General features: G+C 34.6%; 2 protein-coding genes across 2 annotated transcripts; one reads left to right on the top strand and one right to left on the bottom strand.

Annotated features, from left to right (window-relative positions):
• Positions 1-2,968: 2,968 nt before the first annotated feature.
• Positions 2,969-7,055, bottom strand: LOC145640956 (uncharacterized). The gene is made up of 2 exons (XM_081692182.1): positions 6,112-7,055; positions 2,969-5,861 (listed from the first exon to the last, which is right to left on the bottom strand). Exon 2 carries the CDS (start codon positions 5,693-5,695, stop codon positions 3,068-3,070), a length of 2,628 nt encoding a protein of 875 aa, XP_081548308.1. The 5' UTR covers positions 5,696-5,861; positions 6,112-7,055; the 3' UTR covers positions 2,969-3,067.
• A 1,988-nt stretch (positions 7,056-9,043) lies between these two features.
• LOC145638944 (putative xyloglucan glycosyltransferase 12) lies at positions 9,044-13,082 on the top strand. Its single transcript, XM_081690020.1, has 5 exons — positions 9,044-10,664; positions 10,768-11,076; positions 11,282-11,572; positions 11,765-11,878; positions 11,981-13,082. The coding sequence occupies exons 1-5, from the start codon at positions 9,915-9,917 to the stop codon at positions 12,602-12,604; spliced, it is 2,088 nt and encodes a 695-aa protein (XP_081546146.1). The 5' UTR covers positions 9,044-9,914; the 3' UTR covers positions 12,605-13,082.
• Positions 13,083-23,184: the final 10,102 nt, after the last annotated feature.

The raw sequence follows: 23,184 nt of genomic DNA, 5'->3' as shown, positions 1-23,184 counted from the left end.
CTAATGAAGTTCTCTAGCTTATTAAAGTACACCCAAAATGGCTCATTCTCAAATTGAGGAAACGGGATATTTGCCATTTTTTTTCAAAACAAGCAAAAATCAAAATAAAAGAAGAGTATATACAAAGACCTAGACTCAAGCAATAATAAAAAACACTCAAACATAGACACCGTTCCCCGGCAACGGCGCCATTTTGACAAGGGGAAAAACTAGGTCGTTGACTAATCCTCCCTAAGTCAAACAAATTTATAAACACTTAACAAACCTAAATACAAGTACAGAGGTAATTCAAGGTTCGAACCCAAAGGAACGGTTAAGTTCAAGCGCTCTCAATTGTGCGCCTAAGCTAGGTCGAAGTCGAAGGGGAAGAACTAACACTAACAACTAACAAACAAACAACCAACAAATAAAGCACTAGGGAATGAAGATCAACAAGTAATCATGACAATTACAACAACTTGGAAAGAACATGCCAATCAAAGGTTGTGAAGACTAATGATAAGAGCTATCAATTAAAATCAAAGAGCTATCTCCTAATCGTTAAGCTAGATGTCTCTACGAATAACAAACTAGAAGAATCACAATCCAAACAAATCGATAATTGTAATTTCTAAATCAATTGGCCGTGTCATTAGCAATTATAATGCAATCTAGCATAATTCTCAATGCCTAACAGAATTACACACATGCAAACTTACATCAATCACTTTAATCTCAACAATCATTCAACACAATTCCCAAATTAATCAGAATCAAACAATCATACAAGTTCATCCAATCCCTAGCTAAACAACTACTCAAGCATCATCATCTAATAAACAAACAACTAGGGAAAGCAAGAATCAACAAAATATCAAGAGCAACTACACTAATCAAGATCAAACACTCAAATCAAACCAAACATACATGAAATTAAATAAAGTAATAAAATGAGATAGAGTTAGAACTCCTCATTGATTGATTATGGAGATGTTCAATACAATTGTCACCTTGAATCTTCAATCTCTCAAATCCCCAATGAAATTCTTCACTTTCTCTCTCTAAATCTACTCCTAAAACTAACCCTAGATTTAGAGAGAGAAGCTCTCAACTAAGCTAAAATTATGATCAAAATAATGTTTTAAACTTCACAAAAAATCGGTTGAAAAAGGTATTTATAAGAGGCGCGGAAAACGAAATCGAGTGAAGTCGGAAACAGGGAGGAGCGCCCGCGCGGGAAGAGGTGCGCGCCCGTGCATGGGATGTGCATGCCTGTGCATGGGATGTGCACGCCCGTGCACATGGGCAGCGCGCCCACATGGCAGGTCAGCGCACCTGCGCGACTGGGTTGCACACCCGCGCTCTTTTGGGTTTCTTCGACTTCTTCACCGCTTTGTGCGCTCGCAAATAAGTCTTCGAGTGCACGCAACATGATGATGATAGACACTAAGCATGTCAGGTTCAAATGGACTCTACGGTGGGTTTAAGACTATCTTTCATGAGAGCACGGCTTGAGAGCGTAAGAGCTAGAACTTGGAGCATCCATTTCCTTGCATCTTGAGATTTCCCAATGCTATTAGCTTACTTCAAAAGCATCTTCCAACTTAGAAAACCACCAATATCGAGACCCGAACCTCGTATAATACCTACAACCAAGAAAAGAGGATAAATAAAGGAGAAAACACAAGAAAAACCATAAAAACACAAAACAAGAGAGAAAAGGGAAGTAAAGAGAAAATGCATAAAACTAAGCATTCATTAAAAAAGAAAGCTATGAAAAGAAGGTAAAAACAACCTATAATTTTTTTTTCACTATTATATACTTGTATATGCAATAAAAATATCAAATGATTACATATAATAATAATAATAATAATAATAATAATAATAATAATAATAATAATAATAATAATAATAATTATTATTATTATTATTATTATTATTATTATTATTATTATTATTATTATTATTATTATTATTAAAAAAAATAAGACAATTAATCAAACAATTAAGGGCAAGCCTACGCATCCTTCTAAGGTCATATATAGCTAAAGGTTTCAAAATTTAAAAAAAAAAAAAAATTATACTAAGCCACGTTTTTCAGATTTTTATATGTGCAAATTTTTGGATGTAGAAGATGCAATATGTGTGTGGTGATGAGGTTGATTCATCATGTGATAAAATTTAGTAGGTGATGAGACAAGATAATTTCATATTTTTTATTCTCCATGAGAGAAAGAAAAATATGAGAACCAATATTTACATACAAAATAAAACTACAACAATTTTTTGGTGCACCAGATCACACCGTGTGGCAAGGGTTACCTGAGTTATTTTTGTTAAAGGTTACCCGAGTTATTCAGTCAGGGGTTCTCGAGTTACTCGGTTAGGGGTTACTTACGGGGTTCGAATAAGGGTTACTCGAGGGTTTCACTCGGTACTAGGGTTACTTGAGGGTTACTCGAGGGTTTCACTCGGTACTAGGGTTACTCGGTCAGGGGTTACTCGAGTTACTCGATCAGGGGTTACTTGAGTTACTAGGTTAGGATTATTTAAGGATTTCGGTCACGGGTTACATACTCGAGTAATTTGGTTACGGGTTATTTAAGAGTTAGGGGTAACTCGAGGGGTTACTCAGTCAGGGGTTACTTGAGGGGTTCGGTCATGGATTACTCGAGGGGTTACTTGGTCAGGGGTTACTTGAGGAGTTACTCGGTTAGTGGTTACTTGAGGAGTTACTCGGTTAGGTGTAACTCGAGTAACCCCTAACTGAGTAACTTGAGTAACTCCGACAACTCGAGTAACCCATGACCGCGCGCAGGGCCGTAGCATTGATTTTGGGGGCCCTGTTCCAAATCGAAAAAGGGGCCCTTAATAATGTTAAAATTATACATTTTTTTAATCTATAATTTTGATAATGCACAATTTTCCTATATATACATTGCAAAATAAAAATGCTTTCGTATAACAATGACATATTCAATTACGCAAAATTAAATTCGGATATTTTATTCATGTTGATAATAGTAACTAAATACAACTCAAGGCTCATATCAACTTAAGCTATATTAATAATATTATCTTCTATTTATTTGAAAAGTGACATTCTTCTAACGCTCTTTGAGGCAAAATCATCAATCAAGTCTTCATATTCCACTTTCTCTAGAATATCATTCTCAATTGCTATCATCGCCAATCCATTAAGTCTTTCTTGTAGCATCGTAGAACGAAGATATGACTTCAATAGCTTTAATTTTGAAAAACTCCTTTCTGCAGTTGCAACTGTCACAGGAATAGTCAACAAAATTCTATATGCAATAGTAGCATTAGGAAAACAACCCACATCATTCAAAAATATCAAGATATCAAAAGGTCCTTTTATGTCATTGTGCAAAATTTCTTTAAGCAACTTCAACTCCACAAATAATTCATTCCCATCGATATCTGATTTTTCATTAGACATAAGTGCATTTTCAAATTTCAAACAAGAGGATTTCAAACTTAAATCATCCAATGACTTCATCCTTTGAGGAGTGAATAAGAAACCAAAAATATTTTCATATTCCTCAAATTGCTCAAATCTTTTATAAAGAGAACTAATAGCTTGGTCAACAATATAAAGAAAGTAATCAACTCTAAATGATTCTTCTGGAGATAGAGGAGCATTTGATGAAGTGCTTGGATTCTCATCAAAATGTTTTTTTCTTTTAATTTCACGCTTTTGGGGAAATATAGGATCAATATCCATTTCAATAGCAATTTCCTTAGCCTTACTCAAAGCATCATAAAAACCAGTTTCTCTATACCCCTTAAAAAAAGAAATCAACCCTCTTATTTTTTTTATAGCCACATCAATAAGCATATCCTTTGATTGTAATAGCTTGCTTACTAAATTAATTGCAAATAGTATTTCATACCAAATTACTATTGCAATTAAAAACTCAAAATCACCAAGCTCATTATTTGCTAAGGATTTAGCTTCACTCTTTATATTGTAATCCTTATCATTGCTATCGGCTACTTGAAGTAAAGCTTCTCGTATATCTGACATTTGAAATCTAATAGCCTTAACACTTTCAACACGACTTTCCCAACGAGTAGATGACAAAGACTTAACAGTTAGTCCTTTTACATTGTCTTTCAAGATTTGCCATCTCTTAGTAGAAGCTGTAAAAATTGTATATATACGTTGGATGACTCCAAAAAAGTCTCTAGCTTTACTACATGTGTTAGCCATATCACATAATGTCAAGTTTAAACTATGACAACCACAAGGAGTATAAAAAGCATTAGAATTTAAATCCAAAAATTTCTTTTGAACTCCTTGATGTTTTCCTTTCATATTAGATCCATTATCATAGCCTTGTCCTCGCACATCCATTATATCAAGATCAAGATTTTTCAATTCATTTTGTAAAACATCAAAAAGCCCTTGGCCAGTTGTATCATTTACATTCAAAAATCCTAAGAAAGATTCCTCAATGCAAACATTACAAGTAGAGACATTCACATATCTTAATATCAATGACATTTGCTCTTGATGGCTAACATCGGGAGTACAATCAAGAATTACCGAGAAATATTTTGCTTGCTTTATCTTTCTAATGATTTCATTTTTTATTGCAGAACCAAGCAAAAGTATTAACTCGTTTTGAATTGTATGACCTAAATAATGAAAGTGACTATCATTATTAGTAATACGGTTGACATGTTCTTGAATGATTGGGTCAAACTCCGCCAACATTTCAATCAAGCCCAAAAAATTACCATTACTTTTTTGGTATAGTTTCCCATTTGAACCACGAAAGGCTAGATTATGTTTGGCAAGAAATTTGACAATTGAAATAATTCTTTGCATTACTTTCTTCCAATGGTCTTTTTCTTTTTCAATTATCATTTGAGCCGTCTTATCAATAGTTTGATTCTTTTGAAACCTAAGACGCAACTCATACCAAGTAGTCATATTCTTAACATGATCTATGCTTGTCTCATGCTCTTTAAGTCTAAAGCCTACATGCCCCCAATCTGAAAATCCTTCATTTGTCAATTGTCCTCTTCCCATCCCTTTTTTAAATATTTTACAGCAAAAACAATAGACTCTATCAAGCTCTTTGGAATAAACAAGCCAATCCCTATCACATTTCTCACCGTTTGATAAAACTCTAGTATACAAGTTAGCCGTAAATCGTCTTGAAGATTTATCTTTAGGACCTTTCACAATAGAATTATCTCTTTTAGGACCATTTTTCACTAATAAATCAATCATTTTAGAATCAAGACCATCCCAAACTCTAGGATCATATATATTAGGCACATAACTAGTTTCACGGTGATCAACATTATCATTATCAGAAGGCATATCATCAATATTTTCAGCATTATTATCATTCTCAATAGGCACATCGTCAACATTGCAATTAACACTAGGCACATCATCCAAAATATAATCCACATCATCAACATTCTCCGCAATAGGCATATCAATAACAAGATCAACATTAACATTACTAATATCATCAACATTAACATTATTAATATCATCAACATCAACATTATTATTCTCAATAGGGACATCATCAACGGGCTCAACAAGAGGAACTTGAGGTTCTATTATAACGAATTTATCAAGAGAACCTTTTTGAGAATTAATTAACACTTCCAATTTTCTCTTTTTGTTACGCTTTTGAGACCCAGATTCATACTTTCTAGGAGGCATAATCTCAAAATCGCAAAAAAAAAAAAACAAAAATTACAGTATCATATATATGGATTGAAAAAACCTGGAAAGCAGAAGCTTTATTTCATTCAATTGGACAAATTGGCGAATTACTCGATAACTTTGATTCTCAATCTTTGTTCAAAAGAATACGACCAATTTGGACCTTCAAAAATCAAAAAATAAAATTGCGTTAGATACAGAAGAGTATAAACAAAATCAAAAATTAAAAATTGCTTCAATTGACATTAAAAACAAATAAATCAAAAATAACAATGAAGATTCATTCATTCACCGATTCACGGCACACAATTCATTCACAGCACACAATTCATTAACTGATTCACAGCAGTCAGTTGGAGAGGCAAAATCTGTAAAATAAACCATACTATCGATTGCTAAAGCCTAAAGTTAACCTTGTGTGCTTAAATTTTCAGCCGCTCAGTTAATATGTTTGAGCCTTGAATCAAAGTAATGAGCAAATTCCAAATTGTGGTCTGTTGATCTGATTTGTGGGCTTCTGCAGACTGCAGTCCATGATTGAAACTGAAGGTGCCGAAATATCAAAAAAAAAAAATGAACTAAAAATTGCTTCAATTGAGAATTGAAATTATCAAACCCAGAATTAATTAAAAACAAAAATCAGAAATTTACCACAACACAATTCATTCACAGCAGTCAGCAGGGCCGAAATATAAAAAAAAAAAATTGAACTAAAAATTGCTTCAATTGAAATTATCAAACCCAGAATTAATTAAAAACAAAAATCAGAAATTTACCACAACACAATTCATTCACAGCAGTCAGCAGGGCCGAAATATAAAAAAAAAAAATTGAACTAAAAATTGCTTCAATTGAAATTATCAAACCCAGAATTAATTAAAAACAAAAATCAGAAATTTACCACAACACACGATTCATTCACAGCAGTTAGCAGGGCCGAAATATCAACTTTGCCAAAAAATCGATGACTTCAATTGCTTCAATTCATTCCCCTCAAAAGCAAAAAAAAAATTGCTTCAACCCTTCAATTCGTTTTTGATTTTGTATAAAGTATAATTGTATCAATTGGGATTAGATGGATGAAGATGATTGAATGGAAGATAACCCATATATAGGGGAAAATAATTACCGTTTGAATACAAGAAATTCGGAATATTGAAATTGTTTTCTTGAATGAGTTTATTTTTTTTTCCGTTGAAATTCCTTGAATGGGAAAATATGCAATACAATTTTCCATAGAAGTTGATTGATGTAATTATGGAGGAAATTGGAAACATGGAGAAATTAATATGGAAGGTTGAATTGATTGAATGGGAATTGGGAAAGTTGAAATGTTGAATGCGTGAATCGTGGTTGCTTGATTAGAAAATACTGAAGAAAATAAATTAATCAACTTTGCCAAAAAAGAAAAGGGAAAAAAAAAAAAAACATACTTAAGGCACTCCACTACTCGTAATTCACTTCAAATTGCAATTTGCAGAGTAGTATAGATGAAACCAATTATAAGAGTAGTTTGATTTTTTTTAGGAATTTCTAAATATAATTGATGACAGTCTTGTATGGAAAAGTGGGGAAGTATAGAATTTAATTGATATTTTGGAAAAGAAATAAAATTTAATGAGAAACTAAAGGAAGAAGATGAAATATAGAAATTAAATAATGACTGTGCAATTGAGATTTGAGAATTTGTAGAGTTTTAATGAGCGTGACTTTAGGAAGTGAGAGAGTTGAAAAACTGATTTCTAGGCCATCAAAACCAGCTTACAACGTTATTGGGCCCTCTAATTTTTTGGGGCCCTGAGCAGTAGCACACTTTGCACACCCTCATCTACGGGCCTGACCGCGCGAGTAACTTAAGTAGCACCCGTCGCACAGTACAGCAGGCCGCATACAAAAAATTGGGATAAACATATCAAATGTCTATAAAAAGATGTGACTATATTCAAGCTATATGTGAATATAAAAATTCCTATTTTTAGAAGTTGCATGTTAAATTTCAAGTGTTTTAGAGGCCATAGAGAAAAAGATATGACATTATTTGTGATATACGAGATACAATATTAATACAATGATCATGTTGATTTATAATATAAATTATTTTTCCAAGCATACATTGAGTTCACAAGGTTTCATATCTGGTTGGCTACACCGTGTGGCCGAGATTAGTTGGTCAGGGGTTACTAGGTCAAGGGTTATTCGATCGGTCAAGGGTCACTCAGTCAGTTTGGGGTTACTTGGTCAGGGGTTACTCGTGTGATTGGCACGACTGACACACGCCAAAACATTTTTTCCGTGTGTTAGTCGTACCAGTCACACGGAAAAAACGACTAACACACGGAAAAAAGGACTCAAGTAGAAATGAGAAAAAAAAAATGACTTAATGTAGGGATTGATTATCAATACTTTATTAATTGAGTTGAATTATATTTAAAAAGGTTACATTCAATTTAAGAATAAAAAAATTGTCTTTAAAGTAGATATCATTATTTTAAGAGGTTAAAAATGCATGATTAAGACATCTATGTAAGTAAATGCATTATTACTCATTAAATCATTTTACCTTTAAAATTTTGTGAAATGAATATAAGTAATAAGATTAGTAAGCTGTGCATCGCACGGGTGCTATGCTAGCTTCTTCTAAAACTCCGCACATGGAGATATGAAGCAACTAAGTAAAACCGAAGAAAGTATATCCTATGATTTGGTAAATAAACTAATATGTCAATCCTATGAATTTTTATTTGTCCCATTTTAACAAAAAACACGAGATTTTAATCAAATAAAACAATATATAATTAAACAATGTATAATCAACCTAATTTTTGATTTTTTAGGCGTCTAATAAACTAATAAATAATTGTTTAAATAAATAAACAATTAAATAAGGCCAATAATTATTAAATACTACAGTACATATTATTTTCTACATGGGCACTACCAACCAAATTAATTAATATGTATATGTTTTGTTAGTATATCACACGTTCCTTGTGAAACAATGAAGTATATCCCTTTTTCACCGTGTCAATCTAATCTAAAACCTTACTTTTATTTATCCTTTTTTTAATTTTTTACTATATATCTTGGTCAAAAAAAGACATCAAACAAAATCCTTACCATTCAAATCCATTAGTTACGGAGTTATTACCACAGATGTTAAAAACCAAAAAATAATTATTTTACAACCTTTTTTGAGCTAATTGATTCCCAGATACTTTTCCAGATTTTGCCCCAATCCTCTAAAAAGGAAGGGGCCAAAATTCCTAATTCTCCAAATCTGGGCAATCAATTTCATTTCATTTCCTTCAAATCACACACAACTGTAAAAAAAAATTTAATTACCCCATTTTTATTTTTAATTTATTCTTTTTTCTGGGTTTATGGGCTTTGATTTAAATTTTAAAATTTAAATTCATTCCCAGATGTCATTCAGCTAGGTATTTTCTAGGGCACTTTCTTTGTTTTATTTCCTATTAAAAAATTATTTTAAATAAAAGTTGGTTGTTCTTATTAGTAGGTGGAAAAGGTTTGATTGAATTGATTATTTTATTTATGATTTTGTCGGAACACTCCGGCTTCTCTGTTTTCCATCCATCGTTTTCATCCTTTCGTGGGAGTTGCTCTATATATTTTTTTTTTTCTAAATCCTGATTTCGACTTAATTTCGACAATTAGCATTCAAATAAATCGTGTTTTTCTTTATATCCGAACGTGTATCTGTATCGTCCAAGCCTAAAACTAGTTTGAATAAAAATAGCTGGTAAGAGAAAGTGGTGTGATTGTCCTAAAAGAAAAAAAAAAAAAAATTGATTGTAAAGAGAAGAGGGGGAAGAGAGTACTTGGAATCAAAGACGTGTTGAGCTGTCTGTTACTACCTTACCACCACCATACCTGTCTATCACTTTCCCTACGCCGCTCTCTCTCTCTCCTCTCTTCGTCATCTCCTTGCTATATTTTTCTGCCAAAATCATCTCTCTTCAAATGCCAAATTTATTCTTTGTCTTTTAATTACCTCCCAAATTTCCTCATCTTCCAAATCTTACTTTCCATTACATTTTTTTTTGTCCCATTTTTGTTGTTTGTTCTTGTTCATTTCCCCTTGAAATCGTTACAATGCTTTCGATGTTGTAGCATAACCATTACTACTACATTATCTATTGTATTTGTGTAAGTTAATTCGAACCGAACTCGAGGATAACAGGAGTCAAAAAACAAGATGGTACCATGGTGGGGCGGAGGAGCAAAGGACAACCAAAAGCTACACAGAGGAACACCAGTTGTAATAAAAATGGAGAACCCAAATTGGTCGATCTCAGAGATCGAGACCCCATCTTCTGATGAAGACGATTTCATGCCTAAGAAATCTAGAAAATTTCGAGGAAAAAATGCTAAACAACTCACCTGGGTTCTACTCCTTAAAGCACACCGTGCTGCTGGTTGCCTCTCGTCCCTCGCTTCCGCTGTCGGCCGTCGAGTCAAGTCTGGCCGCACCGACTCCACCGACTCACTTCGGACCGAGAACTCCGCTGTTCGTTCTCGTCTTCACACCTTCATTCGGATTTTTTTAGCTATGTCGTTGATCCTTCTCTGTGTTGAGGTTGCTGCATACTTGAAGGGCTGGCATTTGGCAGATTCCGCACTATATTTTGATCACATTGTTATGAATGGAAATGCCGTTTTCGGGTTCGGCTTTCGGGGTTTCTTCGGATGGATGTATAATAAGTGGGTTTTGATTAGGGTTGGGTACCTTGCTCCTCCTCTTCAATGGCTTACTAACTTCTGCATTGTTTTGTTTCTCATCCAATCTTTGGATAGACTTGTGTTATGTTTAGGATGTTTTTGGATCCGCTTTCGGAAGATCAAACCTGTCCCTAAAATTGATTCTATCATGGATGTGGAAGGCGGCGAGGGTGGTGGGTACTTCCCCATGGTTCTTGTTCAGATCCCTATGTGCAATGAGAAAGAGGTACAGCTTGTAAATTTGATAATTAACCCTGCCAATTGAGCTTATCTTTGATTTAGTTCAGTGTTTGATTCGTGTATGTTGTGTTGTTTGGTTGGATTAATAGGTTTATCAGCAATCTATAGGTGCAGTGTGTAACTTAGATTGGCCGAAGTCGAAGATGTTAATTCAAGTTCTCGATGATTCGGATGATCCTACGGCTCAAATGTTGATTAGGGAGGAGGTTTATAAGTGGAAATCGGAGGGTGCTAATATCGTATACCGGCACCGGGTGATTCGAGATGGGTACAAAGCGGGCAATCTTAAGTCCGCTATGAATTGCAGCTCGGTTAAGGATTACGAATTTGTTGCCATTTTTGATGCTGATTTTCAACCTACTCCTGATTTCCTTAAGCGGACTGTCATCCATTTTAAGGTAATTTATCGTTTTTTATTGGTTTAAATATAACTATGATTGTTTATTTGACTCCGAATTACCATTAGTTAGGTGCATAGATGAATGTAATAATGTATGATGAACAAAAGTAGTTGTGTTCTGTTATTATTGGTTTGAATTACGGGGTGTGAGAAATGAAAATTTGTGTAGAGGGTTAATGTGGGTGTTTGATGAAATGGGACAGGATAATGAAGAAGTGGGGTTAGTGCAAGCAAGGTGGTCATTTGTGAACAAGGATGAGAATTTACTAACAAGGTTGCAAAACATAAACTTGACATTCCACTTTGAGGTGGAGCAACAAGTGAATGGTAACTTTATCAACTTCTTCGGCTTTAATGGAACTGCCGGTGTGTGGAGAATTAAGGCGCTTGAGGAATCGGGTGGATGGTTGGAGAGAACGACTGTCGAGGACATGGACATTGCGGTTCGTGCACATCTTCAAGGCTGGAAATTTGTCTTCCTTAATGATGTTGAGGTATTCCCAATCCTGCCTTTTATTTCCTGTCCCTTTCTTACCAGTTGGATTCCCATCTGTTTTTCTTTAATTATCTTTGTGTCTCTTTTACTCGATTCATTTGTTAGCTGTGCTATAAAGACCAAGTCTTTTAGATTATTAACTTTAATGATTACTAAATGTATTTTGTTCTCTGGAATATAATTTTTGTAGTGCCAATGTGAATTACCGGAATCTTACGAAGCTTATAGAAAACAGCAACATAGATGGCACTCAGGGCCAATGCAGTTATTCCGTCTTTGTTTCCCCGACATTATCCACTCAAAGGTAACTTGAAGAAGAAAAACTTGAGTTTCACATGAATTGTATGAATTTGGAACATTAGTAGCATGAATTCAAATTGATATTCATCCCATGATTAATTTTCAGATATGCTTTTGGAAAAAGGCGAATATGATTTTCCTCTTTTTCCTCTTGAGGAAGTTGATTTTGCCATTCTACTCTTTCACTCTTTTCTGTATCATCCTCCCAATGACCATGTTTATCCCCGAGGCAGAGCTCCCTGCTTGGGTTGTGTGCTACATTCCAGCCACCATGTCCTTTCTCAACATCCTTCCCGCCCCAAAATCCTTCCCATTTATTGTCCCATATCTTTTATTTGAGAATACTATGTCGATCACAAAGTTCAATGCCATGATCTCTGGTTTGTTTCAATTGGGTAGTGCATATGAGTGGGTTGTCACCAAGAAGTCAGGCCGTTCATCAGAAGGTGATCTTGTCTCTTTAGGTGAGAAAGAGCAAATCCTTGAAAGGGGCTCTTCAGAACCTACCATGGCAGCAATGAAAGAGGAACTACTAAAGCAAGAGCAGAAAAAGAAGAAAAAGAAGCACAATAGGATTTACATGAAGGAATTGTCCCTTGCGTTCCTTCTATTGACTGCTTCAGCTCGGAGTCTGCTCTCAGCTCAGGGCATCCACTTCTACTTCTTACTCTTTCAAGGGGTTTCATTCTTGCTGGTTGGTCTTGATTTGATTGGTGAACAGGTTGATTGATCAAAGTTGGACATATACAGTTTAGGATTTTGTAGGGGATACAATGAACAGTATTAGTGCAACATAAATCAATGAGGGCAGAAGTGATTCTACAGGTACAAAACCTTCGAGGCTGAAGAAAAGAGAAACCAGAGCATTTAGCAAGTCGTGATTGTAGGAGATCCAAGAGGGATGAGAGTGAGGCTTCTTTTTAATTCCCCCCGCCCTCAGGTTTCCGGGGCTTGTTCGCCCTATTGATGCAAGAGGTATGCAGGAGGAGTTTCAGTGATGATGCATGAATTCGTTATGGAACAAAGAATTCTAAAGTGCCCTTTCATATATGTAAGAAAATTTGCCCATTTTTTAATTTACTTTGTAATTTATTGCCTTTCTCATTCCTTTAAGTTCTTTGAGGGCCTATTCTTTTGTAAGGAAAAATTGTGGCTCTAGTTTACATGAATGCACAATATTACAGTTGCGAAGGTGCAACAGCTCAAAATCATCATATTTGTCCTTTTACAACTACCTTCACCCATTCTAGCAATATTCTTTTTTTTTTTTTTTTTTTTTCATTTTGTTTTAGGGAATTCTAACAATATTCTTTAGTTCAGCTTTTACTACCTTAGTCGCATGGTTTCCCTTTCGTTCACGTATAGTGGGGTGCAGGGGTGGTAGCGTGTTTCTCAGATATAGGTAAAATTGCTTACAAAGTCATTACCATCAGATTAATCAATGACCTTTTCACTGAACAAGTTGTGAGTGTTTAAACACTAGAAGTAGACCTGATAAAATTGACCCATATTACTCAACCCGTGTATTGGAAAAAAGTAATTTGTAACCTTTATGAAGTAGATTTAGTTTGGCTTACATGAAGCTTCTACTTGGTAGAACTTGAAAATAACTGATTTACGCTTTGTTTGGATAGCAAAGAAGGAAGAAAAAGGAGGGGAAGGGAAAATGGAGGAAGGGAAGGGAAGGGAAAAGAAAGGGAGGGGGATGTGAGCTCCATTTTCCCTCCAAATTTGTCTAATTTTGGAGAGATTATGGTTATTATAGAGAAAGGGAAAATGGATCCCTCCCTCTCCTTCCCCTTCCTTCCCCCAATCTTTTACTCAAACAAGAGATTTTGTCCCCCTCTATTTCTCTTCTCTTCTTTTCCTTCCATTTCTTCCTATTTCAAACAAAGTGTTAGTATTTTCTTTCGATGTATTACAGCTGTAAGATACGGTAGAATTTAAACTAGAACCTTCAATCAAGCATTTTTTCAGAGCAACTCACATGCGTAGTGAGAATGAGTCCATTATTTTTGGCGTGACTGGCGATTCCCTTAACTAATAGTCCAAATTGGAGCTTATATGGAATTGTATACCCGTGGTTTTTGTCATCAAAATATGTTCAGAACCCAATCTTGTTGGGTTGGTTTGTCCGGTCAATTTTTTTACCTAATCTTCCAGCTATTTTCCAGTTATGTTGTTAGTTGCATCTTATTTGATGGTTTCACATATTCGAGTTGAAATCTTGGAAGCTAGACATGTCAAAAGCGTTAGTTGGGTCGGGCTTGGGTTCAAGAGTTTTTAGTTTAGGTCATTCTAGGTATGAAATGGGTTTGGGTCAAGTAATACACTATTACCTGAATATCTTAGCTTTAGGTCAATTCTAAGTCAATAAATGTGAAATATGATTTTCTATTTTAATTATTTAATGTGAAATATTTTCTATGTTCTTTTTTAACTGCAACATTTAGACATTTATGCTTGTTTATGCATACTTTAGCCCATTAATGGGGTCCACTTATATTAGTTTTTACCTATGTTTGGATATATGTGCAATATACCAACAAGATTTTAGATAATACTCCCCTCATTTTTTAAAGTTTAATTAACATTTTTTACTATTAATAATTTCGGCTATGTGTAAATAATTTTTTTTAAAAATTGAAATTTAAAAAATTTATGAGTAGAGGAATCTAATAAGACCAAGCTTGTTAATTTATTTTGATTGTATAAATCATAAAATGTGGTCAAAGTTATTTTATTTTGACCGCATAAATAATAAGTGAGTAGAACTTTCAGAAACGAAGATAATACTTAGATAGATTATTCGTATCATTAAACTTGTTAATGATATTATTAAGCGTCTATTGATGCACATAATAGTACAAATAAACATATAAATGGTACATATTGATGTATAGTCTAATAGACTAATAGTACTAACAACTTTCCATAGTACTAAATGTATTCATAATGGTACCACAAAAAATACCATTAGAATTTCTTAGTTTTTCTGTTCATACCTACCCGTGTGGTTTTTTTTTTGGCCACTTTATTTTCAAAGTGATGTATAAAAAGACAATATTATATTAAGGGTCTGTTCTCATTAACTGAACTCAGCTGAATTGAATTGAAATGAATATTTTATAAGAGATTGAAATTAGGAGCTGAACTGAACTGAACTGAACTGAATTTCAACGTATGAGAACAGACCCTAAATATCTGTTTACCCCGATTACTCACAATAAAATAGCCATTCAACTAACTAAATTATGTCCAAGTTAAAATAAATCATATGGATTATAAAATCAAACTATAGTAAGAATTAAATGAATTGTATTTAGAAAAGTTCTTAGGCTAGGAAACTTAGGGGTGTAAATGAACCAAGCTGATCAATAAACTACTTATGTTCGGGCTTGGTTGAAGCTTGTTCATGTACGTTTATTTAATAAATGAGCTGGGCTTGAACAAATTTTAAAGCTCATTTAATAAATTAGCTTGAGCCCGAACATAAATATGCCCGTTCAGATAATTTCATGAACAACTCGTTTATTTATGTTCATGAACTACTTGTTTATTTATGTTCATGAATTATTTATTTAATTATAATTGTTAATTTAGTTATTAAATTTATAATTAAGATTCAATTATTATGCTAATTGTGAAACTTTCAAATATTAAAAGTACAAAGCTCATTTATTGGAGAAGCTCGATTATTATTAATTTAGATCATGAAAGGCTTGTTAAATAAACGAGTTGTTCACGAACCGTTTGTGAACATATATTGTACTAAATGAGCTCAGCTTGGACAGAAATTTGAACTCGCTTGAAAGTTCGGGATCGTGCTCGAATTCGTCTAAGTTAAATGAACTTGAACATGAACAAGCTAATACTCGGCTCGGGTCGGCTCATTTACACCCCTAGTCAAACTAGTTGGATCGGGTTTTACTCTATGTGAGTATTTGTTCCATGTTTGGGATTGGATGAATGAGGTTCCAAGGATTTTTTCCCCCCAAAGTCATTGTTTTTAATTTGGGACTTAGGTTAGGATTGAGTCAAAATTTGACAAGTTCTAGTTGAAATGATCAAACATTGTTTAGACTTTTTAGTCAATTGCCAAGTAAATTGATCCACCTAGCATTGGTTTTCGGTTCAACACATAGTTTTTTTTTTTGACAGAGGTTAAAGCCATAGTTATAGAAACGTATAAACATTGTAGGAACTTCCTTAAATTGGAGTCTTGAAGGATCGATATTAGTTAATTTCGAATTTATTAGAGTCTAATAAATATTGAGAGGGTGCTAAAGAAGAGCAAAAAGAGAAGTGGTTAATAAGTTGCTGAATAAAAAAAATAATTAAATAAATAAATAAATTTTTATGCCATCTTATTATGCTATATCGCCTATATGCTTAATAAGTTGTTGAATGTTATTATTGTCAAGTCAAAAAAAAAAAAAAAAAGTGTCTTTATATAGTTTGGATGGATTTGTGTTAGCAATAATAATAATAGGAGTATTCATTGTCCAAAAAAAAAAAAAAAGGAGTATTAAATTCTTGTGTAATCGAGAAACTAGGGAAAATGACAAAAGCACCGGCAGTTGACTGAAAAAGTCATACGGTGCACCTATTGTATTGATGGACCACCATGAAATTGTATCCATCAAACAATCGAACGTGCTACGTGTTGCAATATCTTCATATTTTGATGTGAGCAAAACAATTTCTAATTGTGTACTACCTATATGTCCAATTATAGCATCTGGAATTCTGGAGAATAGAAGCAGTGTATACCCGAAGCTCACCATGTAAAGCCAAAACCGGCCCGAAATTAAAGGAACAGTATTATGAAATAATGATCCGAGGAGGAAACAATTTCTGTTATTTTTTTGAGGCAAGGAAACAATTTGTATTACAAGTAGCACTCGTTTTGACACTTCGGATTCGATTCGGTTTGAAATCGGTTCGGTATTAAATCGGGTCGGTTTGAAATCGGTTTAAGTGTCTCGCGGGTCGGTTCTAGTTCGGTTTAAATAGTTATCGGTTCGATTCGGTTTCGGTTTATTCTTAAGCGGTTTCAATTCGGTTCGGGTTGTAAACAGTCTGGGTAGTTAATTGGTTCGGTGCAGTTTGTTAACGGTTCGGTGTAAACGATTTTTATCCCGGTTTAAACTGTTTCGGATTGGAAACGGTTTCGGATTAGAAACAGTTCGGTTCTTTTTCGGTTCAATTTATAACTAGTTCGGTTCTTTTTCGGTTCATTTTATGGCAGGAGGATTTTTAGTGGCAGGAAGATATTTTATACTATGATAATAAATTTTCAATAAATATTGATTTGACAGGAAGAATTTTTGTACTATGATAATTAAATTTTATTTAAAACACCTTTTAACTTGATTTTAATATTCTCTTTATAGTAAGCAGTTTGTAGCCAATTCGTTTATAAGCAGTCCGGTTCATAAACGATTCGGTTTGCAAGCGGTTCGATTTATATACAGTTCTGTGTAAACGGGTCGCGGGTTGTTAACGGTTCGGTGTAAACGGTTTTTATCCCGGTTCAAACGGTTTCGGGTTAGAAACAATTCGGTTCTTTTTCGGTTTGGTTTGATTTCAGTTCGGTTTAGAACTGGTTCGGTTCATTAATGGGTTCGGTTCTTATACGGTGTAACGTTAGTCGGATCGGTTCGGTTTCGGGTTCATTCACATACGATTTGTGTCGGTTTTCGGTTTCAAAAAAAGATTTTTAATCGGTTCGGTTCTCATTTGGGTCGGTTTGTTTCGGGCAGTTAAACGGTTTCGGTTTAAAATTTGACATCACTAATTACAAGTATCCTTTTAGTAAAGGAAAAATACATTTTAATAATCCCAACTATGGACAATTTACCTACAATAATCCCAACTAACGTTTATTCTACAATAATCCCAACTATTAGGTCAGTTTTCCTCCAGCAGTCCCAAACCGGTCAACTAAAGTCAACAACCTATTATTGTAGGTTGTTTGACACGTGTCAGCGTGTGAGTGGTTCCAAAAAAAAAAGTAAATAAAAAAAAAAAAAAAAAAGAAAACCAAAAAAAAAAAAAAATCTGCCAGCCAACCCTAACCACCACCTCCACCTCCTGCCGCCCAACCACCACCTCCAGGCTCCAGCCCTAACCATCACCTCCACCTCCTGCCACCCAACTCTAAAACACCACCTTCCCCAGCCACCCAAGCCGGAATTGACTACCACGACCCAGCCGCACCCCCAAAACACCACCTAAATCGCACCAGCAGCAATCACGACCAGCCGCACCTCGAAACACCACCTAAATCGCCCCAAATCGCAGCCCAAAATCGCAGCCCCAAATAGCCCCAAAATCGCAGCCCCAAATCGCCTTAAAACGCAACCCCAAATCGCCTTAAATCGCAGCCCCAAATCGCTCCGAAACCCTTGCCCGTGAATTGATTGGAGCTTGAATCCGCGACACCTCGCCGGAAACCAATCCTCACGACACCGTTTCAAAGGCGGTGGTCGGATGTTAGCTACGGGGCTGGGGTTCGAGATGGTTGATCTCCCGGTGGTCGGATTTGGGAGTGAAGTGGTGGTTGTCGTGGCTGAAGGAAGGAGGGGGTGGTTATCGTGGCTGATGGGCTGATTTTTTTTTTTTTTTCCTTTTTTTTTTATTTTTTAAAATTAAGCCAATCATGTGCTGACATGTGGCATTTAAAAAACCAAAAAAAAAAAGTTTACCATTTCAGCAGGTAACCGGTTTTGGGACTGTTGGAGGAAAACTGACCCAATAGTTGGGATTATTGTAGAATAAACGTTAGTTGGGATTATTGTAGGTAAATCGCCCATAGTTGGGATTATTAAAGTGTATTTTTCCTTTAGTAAAATACTCCGTAGTAGCGTACAACTTTTAATGTTCGAGTAGCAGGTAGCTGTTAGAGCAATGAATAATTATCAATTAGTGATGCACATAGTTTAACTATAGTTAATAATATAGCGATTGCAATATTACTCCTCGTAGTTATTTAAAAAGTACACAAAATTTGTCAAATACTACTCGCTAACTTTCAAACGTTTTTTAACACTTGAGAAATGTTATCAAATGCTATTTCTACCACAAAATGCTGCATGAAAAGCTACCTTACCAAACACTCTAATTTTTTAGTAGTATTTTGATTTGGTCCAAACGCTAACGGTTACCTATAACGTTGATAAAGGGTGAATTTTAATAAAATAGATGGAACCCGTTGTTTTTCATATACTTTGTAACATTTTGTATGGTTCTCGTAATCTCTACACAAACTTTCATATGTGGCGGCCACACCATGTGACCAACTATTCTAAGGGTTACTTTGTTAGTGTTATATGGGGGTTTACTCAGTTAATAATACATGGGTTACATTGTCAGTGTTATAGGGGTTACTTGATCAATGTTATATGAGTTACTTTGATCTTTTCCAACCGGCCACATGTTAAGGCCAGCCACTGCTGAGTCTATTTTATATGTATTTTTATTTTCCGTCTCACGGTCATATTTATGCATATCTGAGCTCTACAGAGCTATTTTTATTACTTGTAGACACCTAAAAATGTCTCCCCAAAACCAAACCCGTTGATGAACACCTTTCACCGCCATTATTGGTCGAGTTGAGTATTTAATCTTTGGAGTGCTTAAATCCATGTTCTATCCAATATATTTCATGAACCAATCTAATTTCTAGCTCATTTCCCTAAACCATAACCTATTTTCCACTTTTCGTGTCCACTGAGAGAAACTGATTTTATGGCTATACAATTTTGATCCAATTATTATTTTTTTGGATAGGCCTTTAAATAAGCTTTCCAACCATATATCATAAGCTCAATTCCGAGCTATAACGAAAAAGATATGAGCAAAACACCAAACTCGGCCTAAAACTGACACCCTTCCACTAAAACGGACATATCTTAAAATATACATATTATTTTGACTTTATTCTAATTGTGTTGGAAAGTAGACTTGATAAGCTTTCAAATGATATATTATATGCTTCATTCCGAGTTACGGATCAAAAGTTATGATGGTTTTAAAAACGGGTAAAAACCTGGAATCACCGCGCACAGTGCAATTCCACCGTGTCACGGGAAATTGCACCGTCTGACGGTGGGAATCCCCGTGACACGGTGCCCTTGCTGTGACGCGGGGCTATTCCGTGTACTTTTTTCGTTCTTCGTACCTAAACAACTCCCGCGTCACGACATTTTCCACCGTGTCACGGGAATTTACACCGTCTGACGGTGGGATTCCCCGTGACACGGAGCTGTTTTCGTGTAATTTCCGCGTCTCCCATACCGTGACACGGTATAATGTACCGTGTCACGGTGGATACTGCCGTGTGACGGTACCTGTGCCATGTCACGGGACATTCCGTGTCTTTTCCGCGTAAACCCTTAACGCGTTTTCTTTCCCGTTTTCTGAAAATTTCCCGCGTCACACTAAAAATGTACCGTGTCGCGGGAAAGTTTGCCGTCTGACGGTGGGACTTCCCGTGTCACAGTACACTTTGCCGTGTCGCGGAATACTTTTTTAGGGTTTTTATCATTTTAGGGTTCCGTGTGCTCCCTCAGCACATTTTCTCTATAAATACCCCCTAATTTCTGATGTACGGGGCACCAATAATCATTCTCTCTCACCTTACACCAAAAATCAGTTTCTTCTCCCTCTTTAACTTAATTTCTAGCCTCCTTATTCTTCCATAATAATTCCCCTAAGCACTCCAAGGAGTCTATACTTAACTCGAGGTTCCGTCCTTAAACCAAGGCGTGAAAGGTACAAATAACTGAGGGTTTGGACCAAATCAATTCTACTTTTTATTTAATTTAATTTCCATTAGATTTATATTTTTATTGAATTTACTAACAGTTTATTCATGATGTAGCAATTTAAAGGAACGCGCGGAATGTGAGTAATTAATTAATTTAATTACTCTTATTTTATTCTAATATTGCTAGCATCGTGATTAGGTTATTTTATATTTGATTTGACTAGCGATATTATTGTTAAATTGCTTCCAATATTAATGTTTATTCTATTGTTATTATGATCACCATATTGCATGTTAAAGGGAATATGTAATTAAAAATCACGCCTAATAAGATAATTTGGACAACCGGTTTAGGATCCTATTTAATCTTGTTATTAATTTAAGTGATCACAATATTTTAGAATTATATGTTGCATTAATATTCAACCAATTTAGCTTAATAATATTTTGGAGCAAATTGAATATTTTGTTTGTATGCCTTTGAGATCACATGAATCATTTTTCACTATAAAAATCGAGTAGAGGCCAATACGGGCGAATGTGACTCCATGACTCACTTCGTACCATCATCCTCGATCCTCCTTTCGTGGTTTCGAACCATATGGAGTTAGTAATCTCATGGATTATGAATGGTGTGTAACCTTCACGGGTCAATCGTTGTCGCCTTCGTTGTCCCTTTATCATGGTTGCCTTTTTATGATCCGTGAACGGTTTACAAGTTCCTTAAAAACTTGTTGGCGGCTCCCTACTTTTTTGTCCCTAATCGTTGTCCCTAATCGTATATGTCAATTCCCACTTCCTATGAGTGCCAAGCATATTCACACATGCTTTTAACGTAGGCGCACTTCGAGCGACGCCTACATTACTAATATACTTGTTTCTAGTGTTTTTGTAGAGTGGGTATTATTTTGCAGGAATTTGCAGATTTATATCAATTTTCGAGCTTATTGAGCCGCTACAAAGTATTAGAGTCCGATCGTATTTTATGACTGAATATTTAAGCCCAAGGCCGAATTAGAGAAATTAAGTTCGGTGATTAAAGGCTCGATTAAAGAAGAGATGGGTTCAAAACTCCAAAATATAATTGTGAATTATTGGACCAAAGAAAAGCCTAAGATACAAATCCAAGAAACAAATAGCTAGCCTAGCTCGCTGATCAACTAATGGGCCCGATCGGGCTAGTGTGCTACAAGTTGTGTTGTTTGTTAAGAAATTCCTAATGCCTACAACCCTCTCTAGGCAATGCTGTCTACTCCCCCTTCCCAAAATTACCAGACTAGCCCTTAACCCCACTAACCGCATCAGTTAGGACAATTACCACAATAACTTCCAACTAACCACGATTAATTCCCCTACCCTACATATATATACAAAAAAATGAAACAATAAATAAAAAAGTCATCACTTTCTAGTTTCTACATTGTTCTTCAGTTCTTCACTGTCATTTTCTCTCTCATCAAACCTTTACAAATTACACACAATTCTGGACAAAATATCTGCAAATTGATTACAATTTCAACAATAACGAGTGATATACGAGAAGAAATTGCACTAGCAAAAGAAAAATCTCCAAAAAAAAAAATCAAAATTATAAGTTAATTTGTGCATTTTTTATGATTAAACTCTATTTAAAAAAAAAAAATCACGATTTTCTCATCATAACTTATTAAGTGCAAAATATTGTTCAAAATCTAGTAAACAAAGTAGTAATTACAATACATTGTTCAAAAACAAGTAAAGGAAGTATTAATTTGTTTAATTTCTTTTGTAGACCATAGAAGGAAGTTTCAGAAAGCAACAAAGAAGATTTGCAAATTTTTAAGCACTATTTACTTAATGTGAAGTTGTTTATTTATCAATTTAGTTTAATTTTCGAAAATGAAAAAAAAATTAAAATATGCAAATTAGAGATGACGATATTTATATTAAAAAACGATTGGATACATTACAAAAAAAACACCAACCTGAATCTCCCGTGATTATTGATCCTCAACTTCTAAAAGATATAATAATGTTGAGTGGTCCTGCTGAAAATGAAATGTCTCGAATTACAAGGTATAATGATCATTTATAACTTACTAAACGTTAATAGTACTTGTTTGTAGTTGCACATTTTTGTAGTGGTCCTGCTGATTTTTATTTTCAAAATATACATGTTTTTAGTTGTACATTTATGTTTATAAAAATCATAAGGACTTATAAAATTGTTTGCCATTAAAAATTGAGTATAGAGCATAATTGTGCTAATTTTCTTAATTATTAGTTGAGTTTTCGTACAATTACTCATATTTAAATTATTAGTTTGTATTAAAAATGACTTTTCGATAAATGTTCATTTTCGTTTTGATAGATGTTCATTATGATATTTGTACATGATCATTTACATTATCACCTTAGTTCTACTTTGGTTCAGTCTTCAGAAAAGATTACCCTAGTTTTGTTTATGATCATTTACATATTAATGAATGTATTATGCTCTTTAAACAAATGTTCATTTGGATTTAAATACCTATATGTTCATTCTCATATTGAAAATA

The sequence above is a fragment of the Chenopodium album genome, chromosome 7, assembly GCF_948465745.1.
Source record: "Chenopodium album chromosome 7, dcCheAlbu1.1, whole genome shotgun sequence".
Lineage (NCBI taxonomy): Eukaryota > Viridiplantae > Streptophyta > Magnoliopsida > Caryophyllales > Amaranthaceae > Chenopodium > Chenopodium album.
Note: the sequence above shows the minus strand (reverse complement) of the source record. Positions and strands in the feature narration are given on the sequence as shown.